Here is a 27,925-nt window from a genome sequence, read left to right on the forward strand (position 1 = left end):
CTTCCCCCACACTCTGCCTCTGGATCTCCCCTTCCTGGGGAGCCCCCAACCCACTATCCCCACCTTGCCTCAGTCTGGGCTACTGCCAGTCATCACCAACCTCCGCTCCCTGGGGCAGAGCGCAGCATAAAGGCCACTCATCATAGGCAAGGGGGTTTGGACCTGCTGCCTTCCAGTACCTCTATGGGCCTTGGACCAGACCCTGCAACCTGGGGAGTGGCCAACCTGGAGCATGCCACCAGTCTGCACCTGCAGGCAGATAGCCAGGCCCTGCTCTCTCCCAGCCTGGAAAGAGACTCCTTGGGCCTCTGGCTCACAGTCTTTTTATACAGGCCAGCTGGGGCCTGATTGGGGTGTGGCCCAGCTGCGGCTGCTTCCCCAATCAGCCATCCCCAGCCACAGCCCTCTCCGGGGCTGCTTTTAACCCCTTCTATTTTAGGAGCAGGGTAGCCATCCCGCTACAGTGAGGTATGATCTCAGTGTTACCAGATACCCCATGCTGATCTCGTTAGATCTGCCTATAGCCTTCAGAAATACTGTCCAGCACCCTGTGGAATCTCTTCCAAAGGAGTGTCTGAAACCATCACAGTGAGTTTATCCCTATTCTCCCCAGTCAGGGTTAAGAACACATGAATGGCCCACACTGGACCAGAGCAATGGTCCGGTTAGCCCAGTATTCTGTCTTCTGACAGTGGCCAGTGCCAGATGCTTCAGAGGGAAAGAACAGAACCGGGTAATTATCAAGTGATCCATCCCAGGTCATCCAGTCCAGCTCCTGGCTGAGTTCGGAAACAGTTATTCTTCCCTGAGCATTCCCACCTGTGGAGTCAAATAAACCTCTGTATTGTCCCCTCTTGTTCAAAATGTGTGAGGCTGAGAGTGTGGGTTGCAGTGCCTTCTGGATGTAACACTAGATGTTTTTGTATTTCTTTTTGCTGCCACATCTGTTTACTGGAAATGTCCTGCAAACTAGAGGTGATTAAAGTCTGTTTCAGTTTGGGTAAATAAATATAGAGGCATTGGACAGTTACAGAGTCCCTCTCCAAATAATACCATCAAAAGACATAAGTTTATTTTAATGGAATAAATGTATTACTATGTACAATACAAGATATTAATGAGTTGTTATAATATACAATAATTACATGTTTAAAAGAGGGTAAGCCAAAGCATACAGAATTCTGGGTTTTAAATAGAAAATGAACACTGTTAAACTTTTGAATAAGCAAAATATAACTGCTGAAAAATGTATTTGCTTGGTTTCAAGTTATTTCTTTAATTTGAATTTTGAAACTGAGTCCACATCCAGAAAGGATATGACACCTTCATGTCAAATATAACTGTCTACCACAAAGCCTCTGTTTTAACCAGAGCCTGAACCCATTTGTATTTTGCATGGAATGCTTTTAGGAAGAACTGCTACCAGACACAAAAATTCAGTTGCTTGTATGAAGAAAAGCAAATACCTCAGTTCTTAACCTGATGTCTTCTCAGAAATTGGCTTATAATAAGATAGAGGGAATGCTGGATTCTGCTTTGTAAGCGGATGAGTATGGTTTCTTCATGTTTCCTTCACTACCAGTTTCAGACAAACCTGGTGGGACTATGGAGCTAGTGCTGAGAGCCGGCATCACAGTCCTACTATGAATATAGTCAGTCACTCTAAAAACAAACCATTTCTACAGGTCAGTATTTCTACCTGTTTCTCATTAGATTGTCTGTTACATTTTGAGACATGAAGATTGCAGGTCAATGACAATAGCTGTGAATCACAATGCAAACAACCTTGAATCAAAGTGAAAGTGAATCAATGAGGAGGTTACAAGTAGCCCACACTGGCCAACCAAGTACAAAAGTAAAGGTGGAAGCCTGCATAATAATACACCATAGGCTGATGTGAAATAAATGTGATGCCAGCCAGTCCAGTTTCAGCTTCTGAAAAATATGCCACTTGAAAAATATTGTTACTATGATGACTTTTGTCGTGGTCCTCATCAGGGATTAGATCCCAAAGCTCAAGTATAGCCTCAACTGCTTGAACTAAAGAACTAAGGCCCAGATCCTGAAAAGAAGGAGTCTAACTCCCATTGAAATCACCAGCAGTAGGTGCCTAAATGCCTTTAGGGATCTGGGTCTAAGTCCAGTGGGGCATGTCTGCACTGCAATTAGACCCCACAGCTGGCTCATGCCAGCTGACTCGGGCTCACAGGGCTCAGGCTGAGGGTCTGTTTAACTGAAGGGTAGACTTCTGGGCTTGGGCTGCAGTGGGAGCTCTGGGACCCTCCCACCTCACAGGGTCCTAGAGCCCAGGCACCAGCTCGAGGCAGGAAGTCTACACTGCAATTAAGCAGCCCCTTTGCCCAATCACGAGTCAGCTGGCATGGGCCAGCTACAGGTGTCTAATTGCAGTGTAGACATACTCTTAGGTAATCCTTTGGAGACCAGGTGCAGAGGGTGACATGTAACACCCACTGAACAGTGGGTTACATTAAGTTATGGATAATCATGCTTCACATGCCTGACAATTTCAATAGTAAAGACTCTATGGGTCCAGTCCTGCAGATATAACCCAGATAAAACAACCAAACCAACAGCCCATCAAATTTCAGTGAGATCTTTCATTGGGCAAGAACTGTTGCCTTGGGTCTTAGCTGACTGCTAAGGCAAAGGCTGGCGCTCAGTTTCCTTCCACTCTTCTGTTCATGCAGCATTGAGAATAGCAGAGGAAACTACATGCAGTAAGTAAGAAAGTAAGTCTTGTTTTAAAAACAAAACAAAAGAGTTGTCCTCGCTGCCCAGAGGGCAGGGGTCAAGATTACAACTAGTCAAAAAATTTTCACTGATTTTTTTTTTTTTCTGAAAAACAATTATTTGGCTTTTTGACTGGATCTTTTTGTACAATTTTCCTTTTGGTCAAAATTTTCTGGGTTCTGATGAAAAACCAGAAACCAAAAGGTTTTCCTTAAAATAATTTCTATTTTTGGATTTTAAAAAAATCAGTATTTGGTTTATAAAAACCAAAATCTTTTACCAAAAACTGATTTTTTTAAACCAAAATGGTTTTAGAAAACTGAAAATTGTTTGCAAGATTTTTATTTAAAAATGAAAAATAATTGTCATTTTAAAAGCAACTCTAGTAAAGATGCACATCTACTTAAGAAACTGCTTTTCAATTCTGGACATGCACGTAGGTCAAGAACAGCTTGCTGGGTACATAAGCAAAACTGACTAACTTAAAATAGTTGCAGCTATGATGGGGGAAATCAGGGTACATCTATACAGTAAATAATCTTCTGCAGAGTGTCTCTAAATGTTATATGGTCAGCTGTATAAAAATACCTCATTACAAGGTCACTGGAGTATCCTTGGCTCAAATTCAGCCCTAGTGTGACTAAAACTGAGGATGAAATTGGCTCAATCTGTCTATCTGCTCAAAGATTTGACAGCCTTAATAAAGAAAACAGAAAATAGGGGAAATTTGAAGAGATGTTTTCAAATGCACTCAGCATTGGCTTAATTCAGCTTCTATTGAAGTTTTCCTTTGAGGTCACTAGGAGCAGAGTTAGGCCAGTAAGTAAGGCTGCGTGTCTGTCACGGAGGTCACAGAAATCATCGATTCCGTGACTTTCTGTGACCTCCGTGACTTCTGCAGCAGCTGGTGCTGGGTCAGGGGCTGTCCGAGCTGGGCCCCACAGGCCCCGTCTCCACAGCTCCCATTGGCTGTGGTTCCAAGCCAATGGGAGCTGCGCAGGTGGTGCTTTTGGTGGGAGCAGCGCACGGAGCCCCCCAAGGCTTTCCCTTGCCCTAGGAGCTGCAGGCACACTCTAAGCCGGGTAGGGAGCCTGCGAGCCCTGCCAAACCCACCCCCCAACACCAGTGGGGGTCCTGGGCCACCCTCCAGCACCAGCAGGGTCCCGAGTCACCCCCCCCAGCACCCGTGGCACACCCAGACCGCCCCCCCGAGCACCCACGTCCCAAGTTTTAGTTAGGGGTATATAGTAAAAGTCATGGACAGGTCACGGTTACTGACCTGTCCATGACTTTTACTAAAAATACCCGTGACTAAAACGTAGACTTACCAATAAGAAGCACTTTTGAAAATCCCACGCTGGACTCTTTAGTTAGAGGATTCAGATGGAGATTGCTATACAGACCCCTCCTACCATACACAGACTGTTGGGCAAAGTGATTCTTTCAAGGGGCAGTAATTACTAGCAACATTTTATAATATTAAAACAGAACGTCGAAGTTCAAGTGGACTTGTCCTGATTTATGCCCACTTATATAATGTTTGCATGGCTTGGAATATAAAAACTAGATTTTGATTAGATTTGTTAATTCTTTTTCTGTTTCTAGTAAGTTTCATGTGTTTGGGATCCCAGTAGTAGCCTGGAAAGTTTACCTTTGCACCATGATTCAGAAAGTTTTCACTGACATTAAAAACAAATATTGAAAGCATTTCTATCAATAGCAGACGTTGTATTCTCCCTAACCTTTAAAAAAGATAAACTTAATTTTGGGGGCCCAAATTTACTGATTGTTGTCTTTGCAATGTGACTTTACAATTCTGCTCCAGAAAATTATAATGATATCTTTGCTTAAAATATATCATACTTTCACTGCATTCGTTACCTAACTGACTTTTCTATTCATTTTGACCATGCATAAAAATTTCCATGCATATTTTATTTCATTATTTTCTGTGATAAGAATGGAGGTTGCAAACCATCAACACTGAAATCAATGGAAGTTTTCCACTGAAGGCAGTGGATCCTCATTCTCTCTAGAAAAACATTTGCTTTTGTTGCAGATTTTTTTCTTCATTTTTACACAGTACAAATATATCCAGAAACTGTCTTTGATCTAAATTGTTTTGAGCTCATTTCCTGGTAGAAGAGATGCTGCTCCACTCCAGCTAATGCTATGAAACTAGAAAGAGTTCAGTCATTTACAGCTGTAGGAAGCAGATGAAACATGACAGAAATCCCCTGGGCCAGGGCAAAATTTTATAAAGGATAAAGCATGTGCAGCTAGGCACATGTAATCTACTGTTTTATGTAACAAATAACACCTGTGTTGCTGAGAGTGCATGCTGCATTGATTTCATGCTGCAGTGCAAATGTTCTTGCAAACCAACCTGGTTTACCGTGAAAAGCATCAGCAACAATTCATTTTTGTTTTGAGCTGGTAAGTTCTAATACTATGAACAAGGAGCCATCTGTTCCCTCTTTGTAGTAAAAAGGCTAAGAGCTACACCAGTATTATACAAAGCTGAGCCATGTTAATTACTTGGTATCATCCCCCCCAACTAGGAGAGAGTTTGCAGGCAGCAGCACCAGCCAGCATGACTATAGAGAGCCAATGAAGAGCTTTTCCTGCAACGAGGGCATGTGGATTATGGAAATGGCAGCACACTTTTCTAAGAACTTGTCCACACTGACGATTTGCCCCAGCTACTGCCATTAGTGTTAATACCAGTGCAGCTACATGAGCAACAGCCAGTCCTGTAAAAGTGAACTACTAGACACCCCAATTTGCACTAGTGTAACTGAACCTGGTTTCAAGCAGGTCTTAAGCTGCTCCAGTGCATATGGTGGTTATAGCCTACATTAGGGGTGTGCATTGAAACAACTACACTGCTGGCTGCCACCAATGGTTGAAAACTCCAGTGTAGACAAGGGCCAAGAATTTCAACAGTGGCTAGTGACTATGGGTGTTTCAGTTTCTGGGGGTCCAACTTGAGAGACCTGGGAGGAGCCTGATTTTCTGGGCTGGGTGTTCAGCACTTTCTGAGCATTGGGCCCTTTAAGGTACCCAGAGTTTGAGGCATCCACACGTAGGAGTCATTTTGAAAATCTCGGCCAAAACCAAATGACACTGCTAGCCATGTGAGATGAAGTACAGACGTACCCCACAGATGAGCAGATAAGTACCTGAATACTGAAACATCCACTGTATAGGTCTGGTTCCATGCTACTATGTGGAATTTTGCTTAGGGCAAATGAAAGCTGCTCAGAGCAACGTGAAGATGTACATTTCTGGAGTAATTTGCTTTGGTTTTTCTGGGTAGCATGCAAAGGATTTGGCTTTGTCCTGCCTCTCCTCCACATTTCTTTAGCCCACCCCTCTTTCCTGGAGTTTGCGGATGTTTTGTGGGACCATTTTGGGTGCTGTAGATTGATTGAGCACAGTGCCAAGAGGGCTTCTGGATAGGATTTGCGGGGAGGGCTTATTGGCAGTTGATATTTTTTTGTCACACAAGCCGTCAGAGTATATGGCCAAAGGTGATTCACTGATAAGCTAGAAGGGGTTTAATTAAATGGTCTATGCTACATGAGGACAGTCAGCTAAGGGCCAGATCCTGCCACCCTCACTAACATGGAGCAGTACCTTACTACACAAGCAGGGCATGAGTCTCCTTGAAAAGTGAGGCACTACTCAGTGTGAGTAAAGGTGTAAAATCTGGCTCCTTAGGAATGGAATGTAGGAATAAATCTGAGCCTTGCCTAGGCTTAGTGCTGATTAGAATGCAATATAAAGTAGCAAGACCCAGAGTCACATGTCATACTGATAGTTTTGTTACTTAATGAAATTAAATGACACTTAAAAAAGAAAGACAGAGACATTTTGATGAGAGACACTGATCAAGCAAACTTCTTTGGTGTTGCGGCATGTCTTTCAGGCACCTGATCCTGCTCTTGTTGAATTCAGTGGGAGTTTGGCCACTGACACCAGTGGGAGGAGGCGTGGGCCCTAGGACTTCCTTTCTTAGCTATGTTAATCTTTAGCATCTAATTCCCAGATTATTAACAATGCAGGCTTTCAGGGTCGAATCCAAAACCCACTGAAGTCAATGGAAAGACTCCCATTGACTTCACTGAGCACCGGATTGGGCCCTTCTTGAGAAAAACATTTTGTTTCTTGATCTGATGTAACAGCTTGATCTTTACAAGTTGCGTGGTAGCTGTGGCGGTAGATATTTAAAAGGCAGATCAATGAGAGGTGTGCACACTCACTAGGGCTAGGACCTACAGGGCAAAAGGGAGAGAGACATAGTGGCTCTGTGGAACCTGCTAATGCCCATGTGCTACAAGGGGTGGTATGGCACAAAAGAATAAGGGTGCTTCTTACACCCCCCCTTACTCCATTGCACCAGCGTGCAGATCCAGCCACAATCTGACCCACACTAATTCAGTAGCATCCTCTCCTATGTGACCTGACAGGAGAACAGGCAACATGGGCAATCTTGTTAAAATAGATCACAGAAATATCACTAAACATATTGTATATGTTGTTGAATTTAGGGCCTGATTGGAAGCCCATTGAAGTCAACTGAAAGGAGCCTATTAGCATCAGTGGCTTTTGGATCAGGCCTTTAAATATACATGTGCAAACATTTTTCTTGTAGTTCCTCATTAGATACCCCCTTGGCACCTTTAGGCTGCGAGATCCAAAGTTGACTAAGGGAGCTGAATGCCCAATTCAGACAGTTCTGAAACTCTCAGCTTCAGTTTTCCAGTCCAGGCCATGTGCCCCAGGATTTGCATTCAGTTTTATGGACTTAAGAATGGTTATATGTTAAGAGTGCTGAGCTTAACAAAGTTTGTCACTGGTGGCAGCTCGGTTCAGAATTGCTCCAGTAAAAATCATAATTAAGACAAAAGCCTTCTTCCAAATTAACTAGAAAAGCTCTTGAATTTTATTAGGCCGAAGAAATTTCTCACCCCTAAAGAAATTTCTCATGCAAGACGGACAAGCCCTTCTATCTGCCGGAATATATTTTGTTTAATTACTAAGTGCCCTATCCTGCATTACATATGTATACATAACTGAGGTTGAAGTCTCTGAAAGTCCTGTAAGCATTAGGATTGTTTGATCAGACCCAGTGTGACAACAAAGCATCCATTTATTGGCATGCATCGTCAAAGAGCTCACCACGAAAATTTTTGCTGGGACCCTATTTACATTTTAGTTATTAATTAAAACCAACTCTTGAAAGAATATGTAGGTTTAAAAAAAAAGCCCAGGCTAGGATTTAGCACATTCCTTTTAAGATCTGAAAGCATTTGAAAAGATAATAGGCTATTAACAAAAGTAGGTCTATCAGAAACGGCTTTGACATCAATTGAGATAAACTATGATCATTGTCAAATAATTTCTTGGAGTAGTTTTTACTTTTTACTTACTCTAATAAGCTTTAAAATAACATTATGAATTCAGGGCCTGATTTCCAGTGGGCACTGCAGGTGCTTGGCACCATAACATCAGGTTGCTGGTCTACAGCTTTTCAGTAGGGCAAATGTTTATTGTTTCTGTTGTTTCTAATGGTGCTTGAAAAATAAGCTGATGTTTCTATTCATTTCCATGTTTCTGCTTTAGAACCATCAGTGTTGTCACAACAACTCTGGGAATAGTCTTTGCTCATCCATTCATAGTCCATCTGCTGGCTCCGTAGCAGAAAAGCACAAGGTACTATAGGCCAATTTTCAAAGGTCATTCTTAACTCTGCCCACAATATTTAGAAAGGGCATCAGCTTGTGCCTCTACAACTCACATTTACCCATGCAAGTTGAGCTCCTTCCCTCAAAAATACATAGTGAGTTTTACAGCTTGGAAGTTAGTGGGCATAGAAATATGTACACTCACAAATATAGTCAGTGGGGAGAGGGGAGCAATTAAAGAGGCCTTTTGAAAATTTGGCCTTATAGGGCCTACATAAACTCTGGCTATATTTAAACATTTATTTTTGATGGCAGGGAATTAAAAAATACATAGAATCCAGAGGCCATTTCTAAGTGGATTGTTACCCTTTGAGGATAGGTAAAATTTTGGTCATAAGCAGCTTGAAAGCATCTCTTTAATTCACAGTTTTATCACCTTGCAAAATAGATTTACTTCACTTTATAAGTGCAAAAAAAAAGTCTTGCCTTGCATTAATTAAAATATTTTTTCATGAATAATAATATTCCTCCATCTGCTTTCTCTACTATGCAATGATTTGTACAGAGGTCTGTAGTTTTTAATATACGAGGATATAAGCATTTTAGCATCTGTTATCACTGTATTTAGTTTCCCAAAATTACTGCAGTTATATTGATGATATAATTGGTAATTTAATTTCTGATTTAACATGCCTATCATATGTCATACCATCATTATTAACAAGCACCATTGATATTAAACAGCACCCAAAGCCCATCATTCAATTATTTGTGGCTTCCTCGGAGGCATAATGGGAATGATATATTGCACTCTTCCAATGTACTCATTATTTTATGATAAACTCAGTTGTCAATCTAGAGTTTTAGTGTCTCTTCAATTTAGAGAAGCTGTAACATTATCTGGCAGATCCAACCTTAGGGCATGTATTGCAGTTCAGGTGAAAGAGACTTGGCCCCCATTTTTCCCTTACCCAGAGACTCATAAGTATGTGTATACTCTATATCGACTCAATTCCTGGGGAACGGAATAAGCATGCCATCTTCCATTGAAATTGTACCTTGAAATCAGGGGGCTTTTGTTCATTTCATGGGCATTTGGGTCAGGCCCTAAGTCAATAAAATATTCCCCAAACATTTCTATATCCAGTCTGCTCCTCGCTTTCCTGCTGCACCTCTGATACGTGTGATACGTGGAAGTCCAGTGAACGCACTGCCAGACATGCTACCTGCCGCCCAGCTGCACTAGGAAATGAACACATTCACCTAACCGAGACGCAAACCACAGCTCCTTTTGTACGGAAGAAAATGGCATCGTCTCTGGGCTCGCTTTCTGGTCTGAGCTCGGTTTCCCAAACTTTCTGTCAACATATTCTAAGACAACCCCTTTGACAGGATGAAACAGGATCCAGCATGTTCACCAGGGATACTAGACAAATTAGAGGATCGGGGCAAAAGAAATCTGATGAGGTTCAACAAGGACAAGTGCAAAGTCCTGCACTTATGACGAAAGAATCCCATGCACTGCTACAGACTAGGGACCGAATGGCTAGGCAGCAGTTCTACAGAAAAGGACCTAGGGGTTACAGTAGACGAGAAGCTGGATATGAGTCAACAGTGTGCCCTTGTTACCAAGAAGGCTAATGACATTTTGGGCTGTATAAGTAGGGGCATTGCTAGCAGAAGGAGGGATGTGATCGTTCCCCTCTATTTGACATTGGTGAGGCCTCATCTGGAGTACTGTGTCCAGTTTTGGGCCCCATACTACAAGAAGGATGTGGAAAAATTGGAAAGTGTCCAGTGGAGGACAACAAAAATGATTAGGGGACTGGAACACATGACTTATGAGGAGAGGCTGAGGGAACTGGGACTGTTTAGTCTGCAGAAGCAAAGAATGAGGGGGGATTTGATAGCTGCTTTCAACTACCTGAAAGGGGGTTCCAAAGAGGATGGATCTAGACTGTTCTCAGTGGTAGCAGATGACAGAATGAGGAGTAATGGTCTCAAGTTACAGTGGGAGAGGTTTAGGTTGGATATTAGGAAAAACTTTTTCACTAGGAGGGTAGTGTAGCACTGGAATGCGTTACCTAGGGAGGTGGTGGAATCTCCTTCATTTGAGGTTTTTAAGGTCAAGCTTGACAAAGCCCTGGCTGGGATGATTTAGTTGGGAATTGGTCCTGCTTTGAGCAGGGGGTTGGACTAGATGACGACCTTGGGTCCCTTCCCACCCTGATATTCTATGGTTCTATGATATATACCCCAGGTGTAAGGCACACACCAGATTTTTTTAGCATCTCTGACTTACTGCAACTTGATTTTCAGTCATGTCCATGGACAGTGACACAATGTTTATCACAATTCCATTGTGCAATAATTAAAGTTAAGATTCTGTCATGGATATTTTTACTAAAAATCAGGGAGAGGCCATGAGCAATAAACAAAAATTCACGGAAGCCCATGATCTGTTCCTGACTTTTACAAAAAATACCTTGCAGGGGCGGGATGGGAGACAACAATCAGTTCTGCTGGGGGCTGACCTCAGGCCTCTGCTCTGGCCCTGCTGCTGCTCCTGCGGCAGGGGCTGACAGCTGCAGCTTCAGCCCCAGTGGGACTCACCCGACCCTGGCTGTTGCTTCAGCCCTAGGGCTGCTGCTTTGGCAGCCCTGGGGCTGACTGCTGCTCCAGCCCTGCCCTGGAAGAAGTCCCGGAGGTCCTGGAAAGTCATGGTATCCGTGACCTCCATGACAGAATCATATCCTTAGCAATAATATAGCAAAAGACACGTATTTACCAATTACCATGGCTAACCATCCCTTGTGTCTTAGAGATAATGGGTGACCTGTACTGATATAAATGTTTTGGCTTCTGATCCTGCTCCCATTAGAGTCAATGGCAGAGCATAAACTAGTGTCCGTAGGATCGTGGGCCCTTGAATTCTAAGCGAGTTCCATTTACTAAAACAGAAATTGCTTCATTTACCCTTAAGTTACAGCCAGTACGTTCTGGCCATGCACTTTTCATTGATTTTAATGGGTGCCATGCAGCTGGAATTCAGAGCAAGACTTTTACAATGCAATGACAACGATCTTGTATCGGAAAACCTTCTATAAATATCTGTGTAGTAAAGGATACTGTCATCATCACTGAAGTCAGTGGGAGTTTTGTCTTTGATTTGCAATGAATGGGATTGAACCTTATATCTATGGTGTTGCTTACTTTGGGTCGAATGCTACAGTCCTTACTCAAAATCCCACTGAAGTCAATGGGAGTTTTGCCTGAGTAAGGACTGTAGGATTGGTTCCCTAATCTCCCGTTAATGGCAGAGGTTTTCTAGCTGCCCCTCTATAGACACAAGCACTGTACAGTGCATCCAAAGAGGAGAATGCTGGCTGTTCCAAAAAACCAGTGGGTAAATTAATACTGTGCTAGTACTTTGCTGGTGGGAGAGGGTGCAATTCCATACTAGGTCTGGAAACACTGACTCTGGCAGTTGCTTTTTTCAGGGAGTTACTTTATAGGTCTAGAAACATGGATTTGCTGGCATTGTAATTGTATTCCTTGGAGAGGTACAATCAGAAATGAAATCCATAACAAGACAGATACGTGGGCATCTCCAAGGCACTTGTAGGCAGATGTAAGTAATAAGACACCCTCACAGTTCACCACCGAGTGTCTGTGGTATAACAGCATCTTGCTGTGATGTGCAAAACAACAGGCTCCCTGGAGAAGCCTTAGCAAAAAGGCACACTTTATTCAACAGCAAAGAGTGCTTATTGTCAGCTTTCATTCCCTTGAGGTTCAGGCTTCCTGTCTCCGTATTGCATGCTGCAGCACATCATCCTGCATATTGTCTGAAAGAAAGTTCCTGAGTAGTCTACCCACACTATACCTTAACTGCTATTTGCAATAATGAACATGGAAGACACAGACAAAGCAATGAATAGCAAATAGAGGACTTCAGTAAATAGACGTTTAAAAGTCCGCTCAAATGAATACCTTTATACAAGATCATTTCTAAAAAACTATTTCAAATAATGCAACTGGATCATTATAAAGCATTTCAAATCAATGTGACTTTGGCTAGTTTGTTTTTGTTTTCATCTGCTGGGTGAGATGTGGAAATGCACCCAATCTGTAGACTAAATGTATAATACTCATGGCAATGCAACACCTCCCTGCTTTTTTCATGTCAGTCACAAGATTTTTTGGTGATCTGATCACTTTGTTTCTGCAAATTAATGCTACAGTTTTCCACTTTCACTGTTCTCCCTCACCCAGCTTCTGAAAACCTCCTGGCCCAGCCTGGACACAGTCTGTATAAAATAAAGATATTTGTCATTTCTTGTAGTAAAAAGAACATTCCTTCAATCTGGAGGTAAATACTGATCCATTTTGATGGCTTGATGCTGTAACGCGAGTTAAATGGCTGGGAATTGGAGTCACTACTGCTTTGCTTTCATGTCATTTTAAACAACCTAAGTAGATCCTGAAATTAGTGAGTATGTTATAAAGAAAAGTAATTTGAAAGGATTATCCTATAGATAACGTATTTGATTACATATTAAACTCCTAATGATTTCTCTGTGCTTTTGATCCATTCATATTCAATTCTTAAGTATTTTAAATTTATACTTTTGATCAATTCCTGCTTAAGGCCACAAATGAAGTTTTTCTTGGTGGTTTTACAGTGTCTTTAAAGTTTTCAACATAACACCCTAACCCTAACCCTAACCTGATTCAGAGTCCGCCATTAGCAGACATCCTGTTTTATACTGGCTCAGTGCATACGAGCATAGTGTGGGAACAGGCTGCAAACAGCTCTATAGGGTTGGGAAAGCAAATAGACATTAGCTGGCTAACATGTTACAGCCTGAGGTTTCACAGAATTGAGGAATCCTATATGGTTTAATCAGACTCCTTTCTGGTCATGTTCCCCATTTCAGTTTGTGTGTGACGCTCATTGCCATTCTAACCTGGGGGGTTTAGTTGAACAATAGCACTGTCCTGCTTTGCTTTTCAAGTGACTTCATACAACTGTACAGCAGCTGTGGCACGTCACGCAGCGTTTCTTCTTTTTCTTAGGGTGAAAAATGGTGAGGATTGCTTCATCGAAGACTGTTTTAAGGCCTTTCTGTGTCAGGGCTGAACATTCCAAATAACACTGCGCTCCAATCTTAAACAAGAGAGAAAGAGAGAGGGAAGTGTCATAAATACACAGTTTGGAGAAGAGACAATAGGACATGTTTATGACCTACAGATCCTGTTGTCCTCATGTGCACATAACTCCCTGATATGGAGTGAGCCATGACTTTAAAATGGATTAAAGTCCTAGCGCTGCCTTGGGCCTAGCTTCCTCTCTGATCATGGGACTACCACAAGGCCTTGTGGGACAGGAATTGAGAATAGATTCCAGGGCACTGTCTCAGTACAGAGGGAGAAATGGAGGGAGCAACTGTCTGCCGGTGGGGCTGGCTAGGAAGAGGAAGCTCCATGTATGCTAGCTGAGAGTTTGTAGGAACTCTTTCACTGTATAGGGGTTCCTCTGAACAGAAGAAGCTGGATCTCCTGGGTTTCCAGGAGGCATTGCATGGATCTCAGAGCTTCCAGGAGGCATTGGCTCAGGTGCTCCCTGGCAGTGTGGTTGAGTCACTTAACATATCTATCCTTAGCTCCCCTTCCATGCTCTTGGCCTACCCTATCAAACTCCTCAGAGATGAAGCCATTGCAGAGGTGCTTCTACAGGCTCAGGGTGATTGACGGGGGCATGCCACTGAGTTAAAAATATCCTCCCATTCTGTGGGCACTTGAACAGATGCCGAGTGGATCTTGAGCCTGCCCATGGAAATGAATTTGGATAAATGCAATTCCTCCTGCTTTTTCCTCTGCTTGGCCTTTTAGAACCCTCTGACTAAATAGCAGCATAACCAATATGTGCAGTGACTAGTTGGAACGTGCTCGTGTCTGAATGCAGATGCTGCTGGCATTGACGTACGTATGTATTTCATGTTCATTTCTCCATCCCTTCTCCTTACCCAGAGCAATTATACATTATGAACTGAAAAGAAGATCCCATAAAATAGAGGGCTATGGGCCTGAGTCTCATTTACAGTAAGGCCCCCGTACGTAGCTGAGTAAAAGTGGCCTTAAGTGTCTAAATGAGAATCAGGCCGGATGTGTTTATATGGGAGTGACTTAGAGTAGAATTTGTCCCATAGTGATTAGCCCATGTAGCACCAGAGAGAATACATTTGAGCTTGTTATTTTAGACGAGCTTTTGTATCCATCTCCTATATATGAGTCTTAGCTAAAAAGCTGGATCCAAACACACTGAAACTTTGGGAGAGCTCCAGTCCAGATGAGAACTTTCCAGCTCATTCCCATCTCTGCAGCCTAAATGCTGCTTCTGTAGGTTACGATTCATTTTTTTTTTTTTTTTGCAGTGACTAATGTTACTCTGCCAAACACAGATGTACATTTTCTCCCAGGAAAATCATAGAATGTCTATAGGTTAATATAAATGAATAACATCCACAATGTACAGTTTGTTTTAACAGGATGTGTAAAACAACCAGTTATGTATCCATTTTGTTATGATCATATATGGTAAAATGTGCAGTGGCTGATCCTAAATCAAACCTAAAAACATTAGATGTTTCATTACATTCAGATGTCTCATGTATGGAGTATGCTTGTTATATACCAGAGATTTATTAGTGGGATTGCAGAACAATCAAGGTAAGACTAGAGACAGGCTTAAAGGTGCAAAATCCAGTGTGTTTGGAGTTGAAGTTTTAGTTTGGGCCCAAGTTAGTGAAAATGGAGGAAAAAATGAAAGAATTGGATTCGAGTTAAATATACAGAAACTAAAGTTATGGCCAAACTATTCTGTAGCCTGGGTCCTAACAATAGAGTCATACAAAACAACGATACCTCTTTAGCCAGCTTCACTCCATGTTCGTAAGTGAGGGGTTTCTCCTTCATATAAAGTAGTCGAGCCAAAGTTTTGGGATCATCGCGAAGATCAATCTATCAGTAAAACACACACACACACAGTGATAAATACAACATTCCTGTGGATGCGTTGGCTCCACAGCCCCATGCTAGAATGAATATTTCAAGGACACCCCCATTTATCCCCTATTAGAGAGACCCTTTTTTTTTAAAAAAAGGGGTTCATAATGTATTTCTCTCTCTCACTATGTGTGGTGTACGTGCATGTGGCCTCAATGTCTCCTTTCTAGTTTCTGGTCAAAGCAGAAAAGAGAGAAAACAAGACATTGTGTAAGAGTCTTATAAGCTTAATTCTATCTATTAGAGCTGGTTGGGAATTTTCCATCAATGTTTTTGGATGGAAAATGCAATTTCTGCAAAGCTGAAATTTTCCTGAGGAAAGTTTTGATTTTGCAGATTTTGTTTTGATTCTCCGTTAAAATTAAGTATTTAGTCCTGGGTCAGGTTGCCCCAAGTGAAACATTTTGGTTTGTTGAACTGAAACAAAACATTTAATTGTGGATCACTTTGGTATTAATCTCTGACTGCCTCAACTGCAGTTGTTGTTTTTTTTTAAAGAGAATATGAGTTTTTAAACCTTAGTAGAGATGGACTAAGTAGCATACTGATTGTCCAGTGAAATGCTATCCTGCAAAACTCCCTCCAAGAGATCTTGGTATAAAGAATCGAACGTATTTCTAACTCACCATTATTTGCAGCACCCTTTTAGAAGTTTGAAAAATGTTTTCCTCATTTGGCAAACCTTGATTTTTCTCCAAATATTTTTATAGGCTTGGGGCCTATCCTGCAAGAGGCAGGAACACCTTCAGCTCCCACCAAAGGGTGTTCAGTGCTTCTCAGGAGATGCTTGGCACCTTGCAGGATTAGACCCTCCACAAAGAGTGTGTGTGTGAGAGCTAGCTGTTGCTGCAGAACTGGCCTAGCTGAATCTCATAAATGTTTTGGCAACAGAGTGATGGATTTTAAAAAACCCAGCTCTGCAGAATGTATCCACCTTAACGTGACCATTTGACAGTAGGTCAGAGCTCATGCTTAGCAGGAGGGACCCTCTGAGTTGGGGATGTCCGATGACATTTGGAGGAAGATTACGACAACCAAAAATCCAGGTCTGAACTGGTGTTCATGTGCCTACTTCTCTGCTCCGCAGCTTGAGAGTGAATAACAATAATAATTGATCTGGCTCTGATTTCTGGGTTAGTTCAGTCTCTTTCTCACAAGGAGGGGAGATCCTTCCTTTGGGAGAGATGTTAAACCTCATGCTTCAGGGCCTAAGTCTATCTCCAACTATTAGGGATCAGGTGTGGTGTCCATCTCCACAGGTGACTATCTCCAACTATTAGGGACCGAATGTGGTGGGCAGATTATCCCACATCTGTGTCATGGCCCACAGGGCTCAAACCCAGGGCCACAGGATTCACAGGAGCAGCCATGCTTCAACCCTCCTCTTGGTAGCTTGCTGACAGCAGCTTACCCGGGACCCATGAGGCCCAGCCCCAGTTTGAGGATCCTCCTCTGAGGTCCTATTTGCGGAGCCACAGAGCAGCCGATTGGCCTGCTGGCCCTACTTAAGACAGCAACAGGAACAGGAAGCTGTCTGAACAACTGGGATCCAGCCTGCTCTGGACTATGTGCTTCGTGCTTCCTGCTCCCGCTCCCCTGGGTTGGCTTCCTGGAATCCTGACCAGGCTTAGCTCCTGACCTCTGACTTGTGGTTCTGATCTCTGATTGTCTCCTGCCTCTGACACCCTGGTATCCTGACCCAGCTGACTCTTGGCTCCTGACTGAGGACTCTTGCTCTGGCCACTAGGTCTGGCTGCCCATGACCTGGCTTTGCCAATCTGCTTACTCTGTAGTTCTTACAACTTCCTCTGAAACAGCTGGTGCTGGCCACTGTTGGAGACAGGATACTGGACTGGATGGATCATGGGTCTTATGCACTCTGGCAATCCCTAGGTAAACACTGGAGGAAGAAAGTGCTCTCAGCAGGGTTGGCTGGTCTAGAAGGAGCTGCGTTGGCTCTAAAGAGTTTGTTAATCCTCGTTGGCTCAAGGAAGGCTATTCAGGGGGTGAATATACGGGGATGTAATATGGGAATGGTTCCCCCACTCCAGAAAAATATAATGAATTTAAAGCTCAGTTAAAAATCACAGTGATATTGGGGAGCCCCTAACACAGAATATGGGTACACTGGAGGTGTAATCTCCTGCATGGGTAGACGTAGCTGTGGTAGCTCTGATCAAGCTAATGCATGGGAAATAGAAGTGCAGCCGAGGCAGTGTGAGTAGTGAGGTGGACTTGCCAGCCTAAGTATGTATCTAGGGTTTCAGATGGGATTGTATTTGGGTGGCTAGCCCATACCGCTACTTGTGCTGCTATTTTTAGTGTGTTGGCTCGATCGGAGCTAGTCTGGGTATGTCATCTTGACCTGGGAATTATCCTCCTGCTCCAGTGTAGACATACCCACAGAGTGCCCTTCAGAGGGTTGGGCAACTAGATGCATTATGCTTACATGGGGCTTGGGGAAACCTGCTTGTTTCAGTTCTTGTGAGTTGCAGCCCCTGAGTTTTGCTCTGAGTTGCAAGTTTAGTATCTGGTCTGCCAGAATGGAAGCAGGTGTGTGCAGAACAGCAGAGTTTTCAGCGGACCCCGGGAATGCAGTCAAACCTCAATTTGGGTAATTTCCAGCTGGCTTTGAGGTTTCACAAGGCCTGCCTGGCTGTAGAGTTCCAGACCCCTTGTGCTGGCCAACAGGCTTCTCAGTTAGTAGCTACCTGTGTTCCTATGAGCACATAAGGCACATGTGGCATGCTGACTTTCAGTTCAGGCACCCACTCTTCCTGGACATTGTGGTAAGAGGCAGGGTTCACCACAGAAAAACAGATCAAGAACACATCCGTGTTGGGATAGGAGAGGGGTCTCAGCTGATTGTAGTCCTCCTGTCAGAGAGCAAAGGCAGGTGTTAGCAATGGGTCACACAGGCTGCGAAACCACACATCTGCAAGCACTTTATGAGTTGCCCAACATTTTCACTGAATGTCAATAAGAGCTGATAAATTCCAGGGGGTACATTGACCACTGCGAAGGGGCGTGGAGGTATCCCACAGCTGGGTCAGTCTCTGAACCCCCTTTTATCTGCGCTTTGTGCAGCCAGGTAGTGGGGGTGGGTATTCTGTTTTCATAGTGACTCCAGTGTTCAAGGGAGATAAGATAAACAGGGGCTGCCTGCAATGCCATTGAACACTAAAAGAAAAAATACCTTGGGGTAAAAACAGCTCTTTAGGTTGTGCATATTGGCCTCAGCCTTCAATATACCATAACCCCAGGAATTATTATTTGACTGCCATTGTCCTTGGAGCCAGATAACATCTCTAGTCTAGAGGACATTCACGCCATGCGTTTTACAGTAGGTGTTATGTACAGGGTGTATAAAACCTCATAAATGCTACAGACGTCACCATGCACACCAAAAATGGACCTTTGGGCTGTTCAATTACATCACGCTATCTCCAGTACCACATCAATCAGAATGAGCAACTCTCGTCTTGGAAATGTAGCGGCAGTTCGGATCCAGTTTGTGACTCAAAGTGATCTGAGATTTCCATGGGCCCCTGTCTTGTGAGAAGTGATGTTGCCTTGCCCCCCAGGCTGTGCAGAGAGCAGTGTTCAGTTACCTCAAAGCACAGACATTCCATGTAGTTAGCTGATTTGATAACAGGGAAGCCTGTTAGAAGGACAAATTTGGGTCCCTTCCCAGTCTCGAGAGTTGGATTTTTGCAATCCATGTAAAATAGATCAATGGGTTTGGAGTAACAGCATATGGAACCTCACAGGCCCGTTCTTGGACAAGTGAAATTCGTATTGGAGATGCTGGAAGGACACTAGCGTTTCCTAATTTTCCTGCAAGTGGTTCAAAAATTACTTGTAAAGTTACCCGTTTCCCTCAGCAAACGTATAAAAACACAGCATGGGAACAAATGATCTCACCCTATGGCAGGGCTGGATTAAGGCACAGGCAATATCAGCCTGTGACTAGGGCCCCAGCACCTGGAGTCATGTGATTATATCAGAATTTAAGTCATGTAAGTTCTCATGGTTGCTAAGAAAAGCTTGAAAATATGAACTGAGTGTAACTGATGCTGAGATATCTGCCTGGGGGCTTGGCTGCACATAGAACGCTGCAGCTGCAGTGCTTAGTGAAGACACTACCTGCACCAACAGGAGAGTTTCTCCTGTCCGTGTAGTTAATCCTCCTCCCTGAGAGGCGGTAGTTGTGTCAATGGGAGAAGCCCTCCTGTCGACACAGCATTGTCTAGGAAGGGGTTAGGTTGGTATAACTGCTTAGTTGCTATTGTAGACTAAGCCTTAGTCTGCAGACAGCCTGAAGCAATAGCTCTGAGAGGTGTGAACTGCCCCATGCATCTTGTACCACCCTGACTGAGGGCTCTGCATGGGGCAGGACTGGAGAAGGAGAATGCAGAGGAGTCTGGTTGACCAAGATATCTCAGCTGCTGAAGTAGTAGGACTCTCCCCGTCCCTCGCAAATACTGCCATTCCTGTCTCTCTGGGTCGGAGAGGGTATCCCTGTTGCTCCCAAGGAGAGGGGGTCCCAGTTGCCATTCTTTGGGTGGTGGAGGCAAAAGGGTCCCATGCTGCTGCCCTGTCTCTTGGGGAGGGGGCATCTGTCACTGTCACTCCAGTGAGGGCAGTGGAGGTGGGGCTCCTGTATCATGGTGTGCCCAGGACATCATCTTGCCTTAATCCAGCCCTGCCCTCCTCCTCATCCCATGTTGATTGTGTCAGGACATAAGGATTCATTATTAGGAGAGCTTGTCAGGCCATGCTAGGAATTGAATTAAGCACCGAGGTATCAACCACGAAAGTCAGCGTAGACAAAGACAAGGTGTGTTCACCGTCCTGTCAGCTGGTCGTGGCTAAATCCTGGCATCAGTAGCTTTTACCCCGACTATCTGACATAATATCATGAAGGATGGTCCCTGTCTATGTTGACTGGAAATCTCATGTTTCCTCCCCCCCGCACTTTTTCCATCAAAACTTCATTTTGACAATAATTTTCAGACCAGCTCACATCAGAGGGCGTTGTCCCTCGTGAATCCTTGCGAGGCCTTTCTGACTATTCACTCATGTTATTTATCCATGACTTCTTCTCCTGTGTGTGTGTATTATTGGGTGTGTGTGTGTACAGGGAGGGTGCTAACCTGTTTCCCTTTTAAAGCGAGAGTAATGGAACTTTGTCAGCCAACCCAAAAGGCATAGAGGAAATCCACTCCCTCCATTCTGGACGCTGGCTGTGGGGTTGCAGTGCAGCCCTAGTGTGGATGGTGTTAGTCTGTGGGTGTAGTTAGTGGTGGCTGCCCCTCTGGATCCCTGCTTAGGCTTTTTGAGTCATTGGATTGGCATAAGTGTGGCTCCAGCAGCTCCTGGTCTATCTGGCCTAGCTGCCATACCTGGCAACCCTCATCTAATGTGGTCTTCCCTGACTCACAGGGAGTAGAGCTAGCTGCAGCACAGAAACCTCAGTGGAAATGTTCTGCTGCCTCCTCCAGGACTGAAGCCTGGGCCATCTTTAATTAGCTGAAATATTTTCATTATTTATATCATGGGAGTGCCCAAAATGTGTAGGGTCATCCATTGCTCGGTGTCGTGCCGTGTGTCCCTCTGCACCTAGATTGTGAGGCTGTTCCAGGTGTTAGCTGTATTGCCAACCCATCATCTTAAAATGTGCGGACTTAAGCTTTCCGTGCTGGAGGCTTCCGGTTCAATCCCTGGTATCAGTCAAGATGGCGGCCATCACGTATGCACTGCACCAAGGTAAAGGAAAACAAAGTTTCTATCCTGAAAGATAGAGTGGGGTAATGGGCTGCCATGTTCTAGTAGGCTTGGCAGGATGCTGACTGGCCCAAGTGCTGCTAGTACCCCTTCACCACTGACTTTTTAAAAAAAGTATAAACAATCCCCAGCTGCTTCCCTACCTAGTATTATTAATTGACCAATATTTTGTAGGGGTCAAGGCAGATGTGGGTCTCGAGAAGGGATTGATAGGCCATTTCCTTCTCACCAGTCTTATCAGTTCAGGGAGGATGTTTCGTGTACAGGGATTAGCATGGAAGAAGACACTTGTTGGAGAATCAGCTAAAGGAGGTCACACCACTGCTGGTGGAGCAGAGAGCATGATGTGACTGACAAGAGACAAAGCAGAGATGGACGGACATATGCTTGAGGATGTCAAGAAGCTTCCACTTGATACAGTGGAGGGCTGTTATCTGATTAATGGAACAATTAGGTGAGCTTGGCAGCTGAGTTTTGTGTGGGATAATGTGAGTGTCAGAGGCTTGGTCTCATGCCAACCCTATTACATAATATTTTAACCAGTGAAATCATTTACATCCAGAACATTAAAGCTGATGACTTCTCTCAGGGTAAACACACTTATCCACAATCACCATGGGCTGGTACTGGGAGCTGCTTGGCAATTGACTTTTCAAATACTTTTGGTGTATTTGTTCCAAAACAGATCTTTGGGATAACCACAAGGTGGCACCAGATACTCTATGTATCTTTTTTTTTTATTTGGGACCTTGGAAATCAGTTGGCTAAATATATCTGTATTAAAAATTCAAGACTTGCCTATTTAGAGGGGTTGAAACTTAGTGTGCTGTTAAAAATCACAGACTAAAAGCTATGAACATTCTGCATAATGGTGACAGGTCCTTTCAGCAGGTTCATTTAATTTGATTTTGCTTGTCACTTTGGAGTTTATGAGGACTGTTTGTTCTCATTTTGTGGTTGCAGCATGGGACATTATATAAGCAATAGGTCGGAAGAGAAAGGATATCTACAGCTTACACACAAGGATCTAGTCGCCTGTCAATACATATTAGTAGCTCTGGATGACACTGACAAGCATGGGAGTTATGCTTGCATATCAAGGGAACAGTAGATCTAGGGCTTCCATGTTATCCAACTCCCTGGGACCATAGGAATTGCCATACTAGATCAGATTTGTATTCTGAATCTGACAGGGCCCACTATCAGCTGCTCACGGGGCAGGTGGAAGAAAATCTGTAATGAACCATTGGGATCACCTGCCCATTGGATAGCTTTGGATTGCTGCAGCAAGTCACTGAGGCCAAGAACTTAACAAGATTCAAAAAAGGGATTGGGCATTTAGCTGGATATGGGAAATATCCAGAGTTGTTGGTTTTTAATAACAAATTTTGGAAGGGATATTAAAGCATGTGTGTTTGGGGCTTTTGCTGATCTCTAACTATTTGAGATCAGGATTAGACTTTTATGGGGTCCAGAATACCTCACAAGCATCTGGGGCTGGCCACTGTCAGAGGCAGGATCCTGGACTAGACTGATCTTGGGTCTGATCCAGTCTGGCAAGTCCTATGTTCCTGTGCTCCCAGCTGGCCATTGGCTTTGTGCCCTAAAGCATGGGGCATATCAAAATGATTTTATCCCAGCTAAAGTAGCAGTGGATGCACTCATTAGCCATACTCATAATTAATACAGTTGTCCAAATCTTTTCCCCACACTGTGACCTCCAAGGGGCAGCCCCATCCCTCACCCCCAGTGAGGCTACAGTGAGGGGCAGCAGTGATGGGGGGAGTGCACACATGAAGGCAGCCCCCCCTAGCACCCACCACAGGGGAAGTGAGGGGGCTTCCTGAACCTGAGAGGGGTCCTAGGAGCATGTGCAGTGATAGTGATGTGGGGTGAGTGTGCTGTGGGTGGGGGAGAAGGGGGGACCCTCCCCCAGAGTTCTCTGCTGCTGGCGGGGAGAGGGCTGAGGGGAGTCCTCCTGCCCTGCACCCCAAACTCATCCCCAGCCCGTCCCACCCCAGAGCCTGCACCCCCAGCCAGAGCCCTCATCCCCCTGCACCCTAATCCTCTGCCCCAGCCCTGCGCCCCATCCTGCATCATGAACCCCTCATCCCCAGCCCCACCCCACAGCCCTCACCCCACATTCCAAACCCCTCATCCCCAGCCCCACAGCCCTCACTCCTGCACCCCCTCCCTCCGCACCCTCTCCCACCCCCAAACTCTGTCCCAGAGCCTACACCCCCACCCCTTCCCACACACCCTTTCCTGCCCCCAAACTCCATCCCAGAGCCTGCCCCCCTCACCCCCTCCTGCACCCCACCCCTTGCCCCAGCCCAGATCTCCTTCCTGCACCCAAACTCCCTCCCAGAGCCTGCATCCCAGACCCCTCCCAGAGCCCAATCTCTCACCCCTTCTGCACCCAAACTCCCTCCCAGAGCCTGCACCCCTCCTGCACCCCAATACCCTGCCCCAGCCCAGGGCCTGCACCCCAGACCTCCTCCTGCCACCCAAACTCCCTCCCAGAGCCATAGGCAGGTTGGGGGCAGAGTTTGGGGGGTGGGTTCTGGGCACCACCAAAATTTCTACAAACCTGCCACCCCTGCCACCCAGAACTAGACACAGTACTCCAATTGTGGCCTTATCAGCACAAAGTAGAGCAGAAGAATCACTTCTTATGTCTTGCTTACAACACGCCTGCGAATACATTCTAGAATGATATTTGCTTTTTTTTTTTTTTGCAACACTGTTGACTCATATTTAGCTTGTGATCCACTATGATCCCCAGATCCCTTTCCGTAGTACTCCTTCCTAGGCAGTCATTTCCCATTTTGTATGTGTGCAATTAATTGTTCCTTCCTAAATGGAGTACTTTGGATTTGTCCTTATTGAATTTCATCCTATTTACTTCAGACCATTTCTTCAGTTTGTCCAGATCATTTTGGATTTTAATCCTATCCTCGAAAACACTTGCAACTCCTCCTAGCTTGATATCATCTGCAAACTTTATAAGCGTGCTCTCTATGTTATTATCTAAATCATTGATGAAGATATTGAACAGAACCTGATCCAGAACTGATCCCTGCGGGACCCCACTCAACATGCCCTTCCCGCTTGACTGTGAACCATTGATAACTACTCTGGGAATGGTTTTCCAGCCAGATATGCACTCATGTTATAGTAGCTCCATTCAGGTTGTATTTTCCTAGTTTGTTTATGAGAAGGTCATGTGAGAGTATCAAAAGCCTTACTAAAGTCAAGATATACCACATCTACTGCTTCCACCAATCCACAAGGCTTGTTACCCTGTCAAAGAGAGCTATTAGGTTGGTTTGACACAATTTGTTCTGAACAAATCCATGCTAACTGTTACTTATCACCTTATTATCTTCTAGGTACTTGCAGATTGATTGATTGGTTATTTGCTCCATTATCTTTCCGGGTTTGGAAGTTAAACTGACTGGTCTGTAATTCCCCGTGTTGTCCTGATTTCCACTATATTTGCCCTCTTCCAGTCCTCTGGCATCTCTGCTATTTTCTAATTTCATCTCTAATGGATCAGACATCTCCTCAGTCAGCTCCCTGAGTATTCTAATGTATTTCTTCAGGCCTTGGTGACTTGAAGATATTCAACTTTTCTAAGTAATTTTTGACTTGTCCTTTTCCTATTTTAGCCTTAGATCCTATCTCATTTTCACTGGTGTTCACTATGTTAAATGTCCAATTGCTACTAAACTTTCTGATGAAAACTAAAACAAAAAGTTTTTTTAGCACTTTTGCCATTTCCACATTTTTTTGTTATTGTCCCCCTGCCCCCCCCCCCCCCCGCTTGAGTAATTGGCCTACCCTGTTCTTGGTCTTCCTCTTGCTTCTAATGGATTTATATGTTTTCTTCTCACTCATTATGTTTCTAGGTGGTTTAATCTTATTTTGTGCCTTAGCCTTTCTAATTTTGTCCCTACATGCTTGTAGTGTTTGTTTATAATCATCCTTTGTAATCTGACCTAGTCTCGACTTTTTGTAGGTTTTGGTTTTTTTTGAGTTTCAGATCACTGAAAATCTCCTGATTATACCAGGGTGATAGTGTTGGCAGGCTGGAAAATGCCACTAGTTTGTTAGTGCTCTGTGCTAATGGGAGTGCCCAGGAACTTGCTTCTGTGGAGTTCAGGCCGGGGACCCAGATACATTCTTATTCTAGTGTCACTGTCACAGGCATCTTCTTACCCTAAGTCTCTCTTCCAGTAAAGTTGTTCAGGAAGGGGGTCCGACTATCATGGAGAGACGCACCCTCTCAGCCCCTGCTTCAATAGCTACTGAGGCTGCTTACGGGGGGTGTGTGTGTGTGTAATATAATTCCCTGCTGAATGATTGTGCTGTCTTTTGACTGGCCCACAATGGAAAAGGCGGAGCCAGGTCAGGTATTGCTGGGCATGGCTCTGGCAACTAGCAGAGAGCTGGGAGGTTTGTGCAACACAGTATTGTTACCTCCTATGCTTGTTTGCCATGGTGGGCCTGGCTTTGCTCAGATATGTGGAGTACTCTGTGTACTCGTTGCTGCTGCTTCCTCCATCGTGTCTCTGTTCATGTTCCCTGCCTTCAGTGTCGGGCCCTCAAAACACTTTGCACCTGAGCATGGTGCTGAAAATGTCCTATCTGGGACTGTTCATGCCTAAGATGCAGAAAATCAAGCAGCTGAGACCGAAGTTTCCTGCCAGAGCCCTCCTCCCACAGCCAGGGGGTAATGCTGCATGAGGGTACGTTTTTCAATTGTTAGTTCATCAGCATGTGTTTTAGAGCATGCCAATGTCAAGCATTATTGTTAGCGCTGACTTCATGTCGATTTTCTTTGGAAAGCCACACAACTCCAGGAGGGGTGTGTGTGTGTGTGTCAGGAGCAGTGAACTCATATGAGCTGTCATTCCAGTTACAGCATGTGGGAAAGAGAGACCTTCTGGACTCTGTTAAGATATGATCTATTAATCACAAAGTGATTCATGCTCCGTAATGTCTTGACTCAATGACCGTCTCCTTTGGACTGAAATCTAAAATGAAAATGTTTCCGACAAGTCAGTTATAGGCAATGAGTGTCACTTGGAGACAGGCATGCCTGGCCTAACTTGAACTCCATCACAGGACATGGCAAAATGATTGTCAAGAAGGAGGGAAAAACACATTTTTGTCAGCTAGAGTCACAGCTTAATGTTTTCTGGCTCAGGAAAATGAATAAAAGGAAGTGTCATTGACAGAGTGGGTGATGGGTGGAGTATACACAAAACATGTTACAATAATGTTAAGGTTCTGGATTAGCCTGAAGTGGTAAACTCAGGCATGAATAAAGTTCTGGCCAGATTTTCACAGCCCTGCATTACTGAAGAAGGGTGCAAAATGTGAGCACACCCGGAATCCTTCATCTGTGTGAATGAACTATCCTTTGCACGTGCAAACTGGGTAATTGGATGTGTACATTTCCTGATTGCATGTGCAATTATGTGATCAGTTATTATTATTTATTACTTGTAGCATGATAGTGCCTAGATGCCCTGACAAAAATATATGGACCCTATTGTGCTAGGCAACACACACATACTCACAGACAGACCCTGTCCTTACATTTTAGACAAGACAAGATGTGGGGGGTGGGGAAAGAGGCATATTAAGGTGATGTGGACAATCTTGTGCAGAAAGTCATTGGTGGAGCTGGAACTAGAATCCAGGTCCCCTGATTCTAGTTCAATGCCCTGTGCATTGGATCACCCTGCCTCTCAGTATATGTGACTCTGGGGTGTGGCCATGCAACAGGCTGTGTGGGCTTGTGTTACGGTGTTTAGACATTTGCTTGGGTCACGAGTGTGTATCATAGTCTATATTAGTTATTTTTAGGTAATTATTTTTAGATCATCTATTAAAAAAAGGACAAACAAACCGTAATGGATATAAAACCAGCCACTATAGATAGTATTCAGTAACTGGTGCTGCCTACAGAAATATGAGCAGTCAGTGTGGCAGGAATAAAATAGACAAAACACAAATCAGGCCAAAGCAAAACCAGAAGGGACCCAATCGTTCAAGCCCCTACTATAGGTGTAGTGATTATTGTAGTGACAGTCTGTTTCTCTGTACTGCTTGGGGTCTCTGCATGTTACTAATCTGTGTAACAGTATTCTCAGTACTGTGGTGTCTGCTACTACATTTACTATGCTGGGCAGCATTTGAAGGATCAGGTCCTAATATATCTGTGCCTTGCCCTGAAGTTTGCTAGAGTTGGCCTTTGCTAGACCACCAAGGGGAGGTGAGGCTCGGTACTGAAGAAAATCGGCTATCAGTTCGTGCAAGTCTTATTCGATGAAAAATGACAAGTCTCACACACATGGGTAAGATGCACATACAAATGCAGGCAGGGTTGATGTGAGACCCACATGGTGCCTAGAACTTCATGTGATCCCTCTGCACTGCAGGTAACAGCGCTCCCCAATGACATGTTATGGTGCTTTTCATGCCTATTGTGTTCAAGGGCGAGTGAGAATGCAATAGTTGTAGGTTTGTTGCTTGTTTTCTGAGCTGGAAGCATCAGCTAATCCAGGACCTTATCCAATGTCCATTGAAATCAACTGAAGCTTTTCTACTGACTTCAG

General features: G+C 44.2%; 1 protein-coding gene across 1 annotated transcript in view; it reads right to left on the reverse strand.

The window, feature by feature from the left end:
* Positions 1 to 1,050: 1,050 nt before the first annotated feature.
* Positions 1,051 to 27,925, reverse strand: part of RHOJ (ras homolog family member J) — a 78,466-nt gene continuing 51,591 nt past the window's right edge. The window contains exons 3-5 of the mRNA XM_038405644.2: positions 18,221 to 18,385; positions 15,369 to 15,464; positions 1,051 to 13,611 (exon numbers count right to left, since the gene is read on the reverse strand). Coding sequence (XP_038261572.1) covers positions 13,465 to 13,611; positions 15,369 to 15,464; positions 18,221 to 18,385 — 408 coding nt within the window. The 3' untranslated portion in view covers positions 1,051 to 13,464. The remainder of the gene's footprint in view (positions 13,612 to 15,368; positions 15,465 to 18,220; positions 18,386 to 27,925) is intronic.

The sequence above is a fragment of the Dermochelys coriacea genome, chromosome 6 (genome assembly GCF_009764565.3).
Source record: "Dermochelys coriacea isolate rDerCor1 chromosome 6, rDerCor1.pri.v4, whole genome shotgun sequence".
Taxonomy (NCBI): Eukaryota; Metazoa; Chordata; order Testudines; family Dermochelyidae; genus Dermochelys; species Dermochelys coriacea.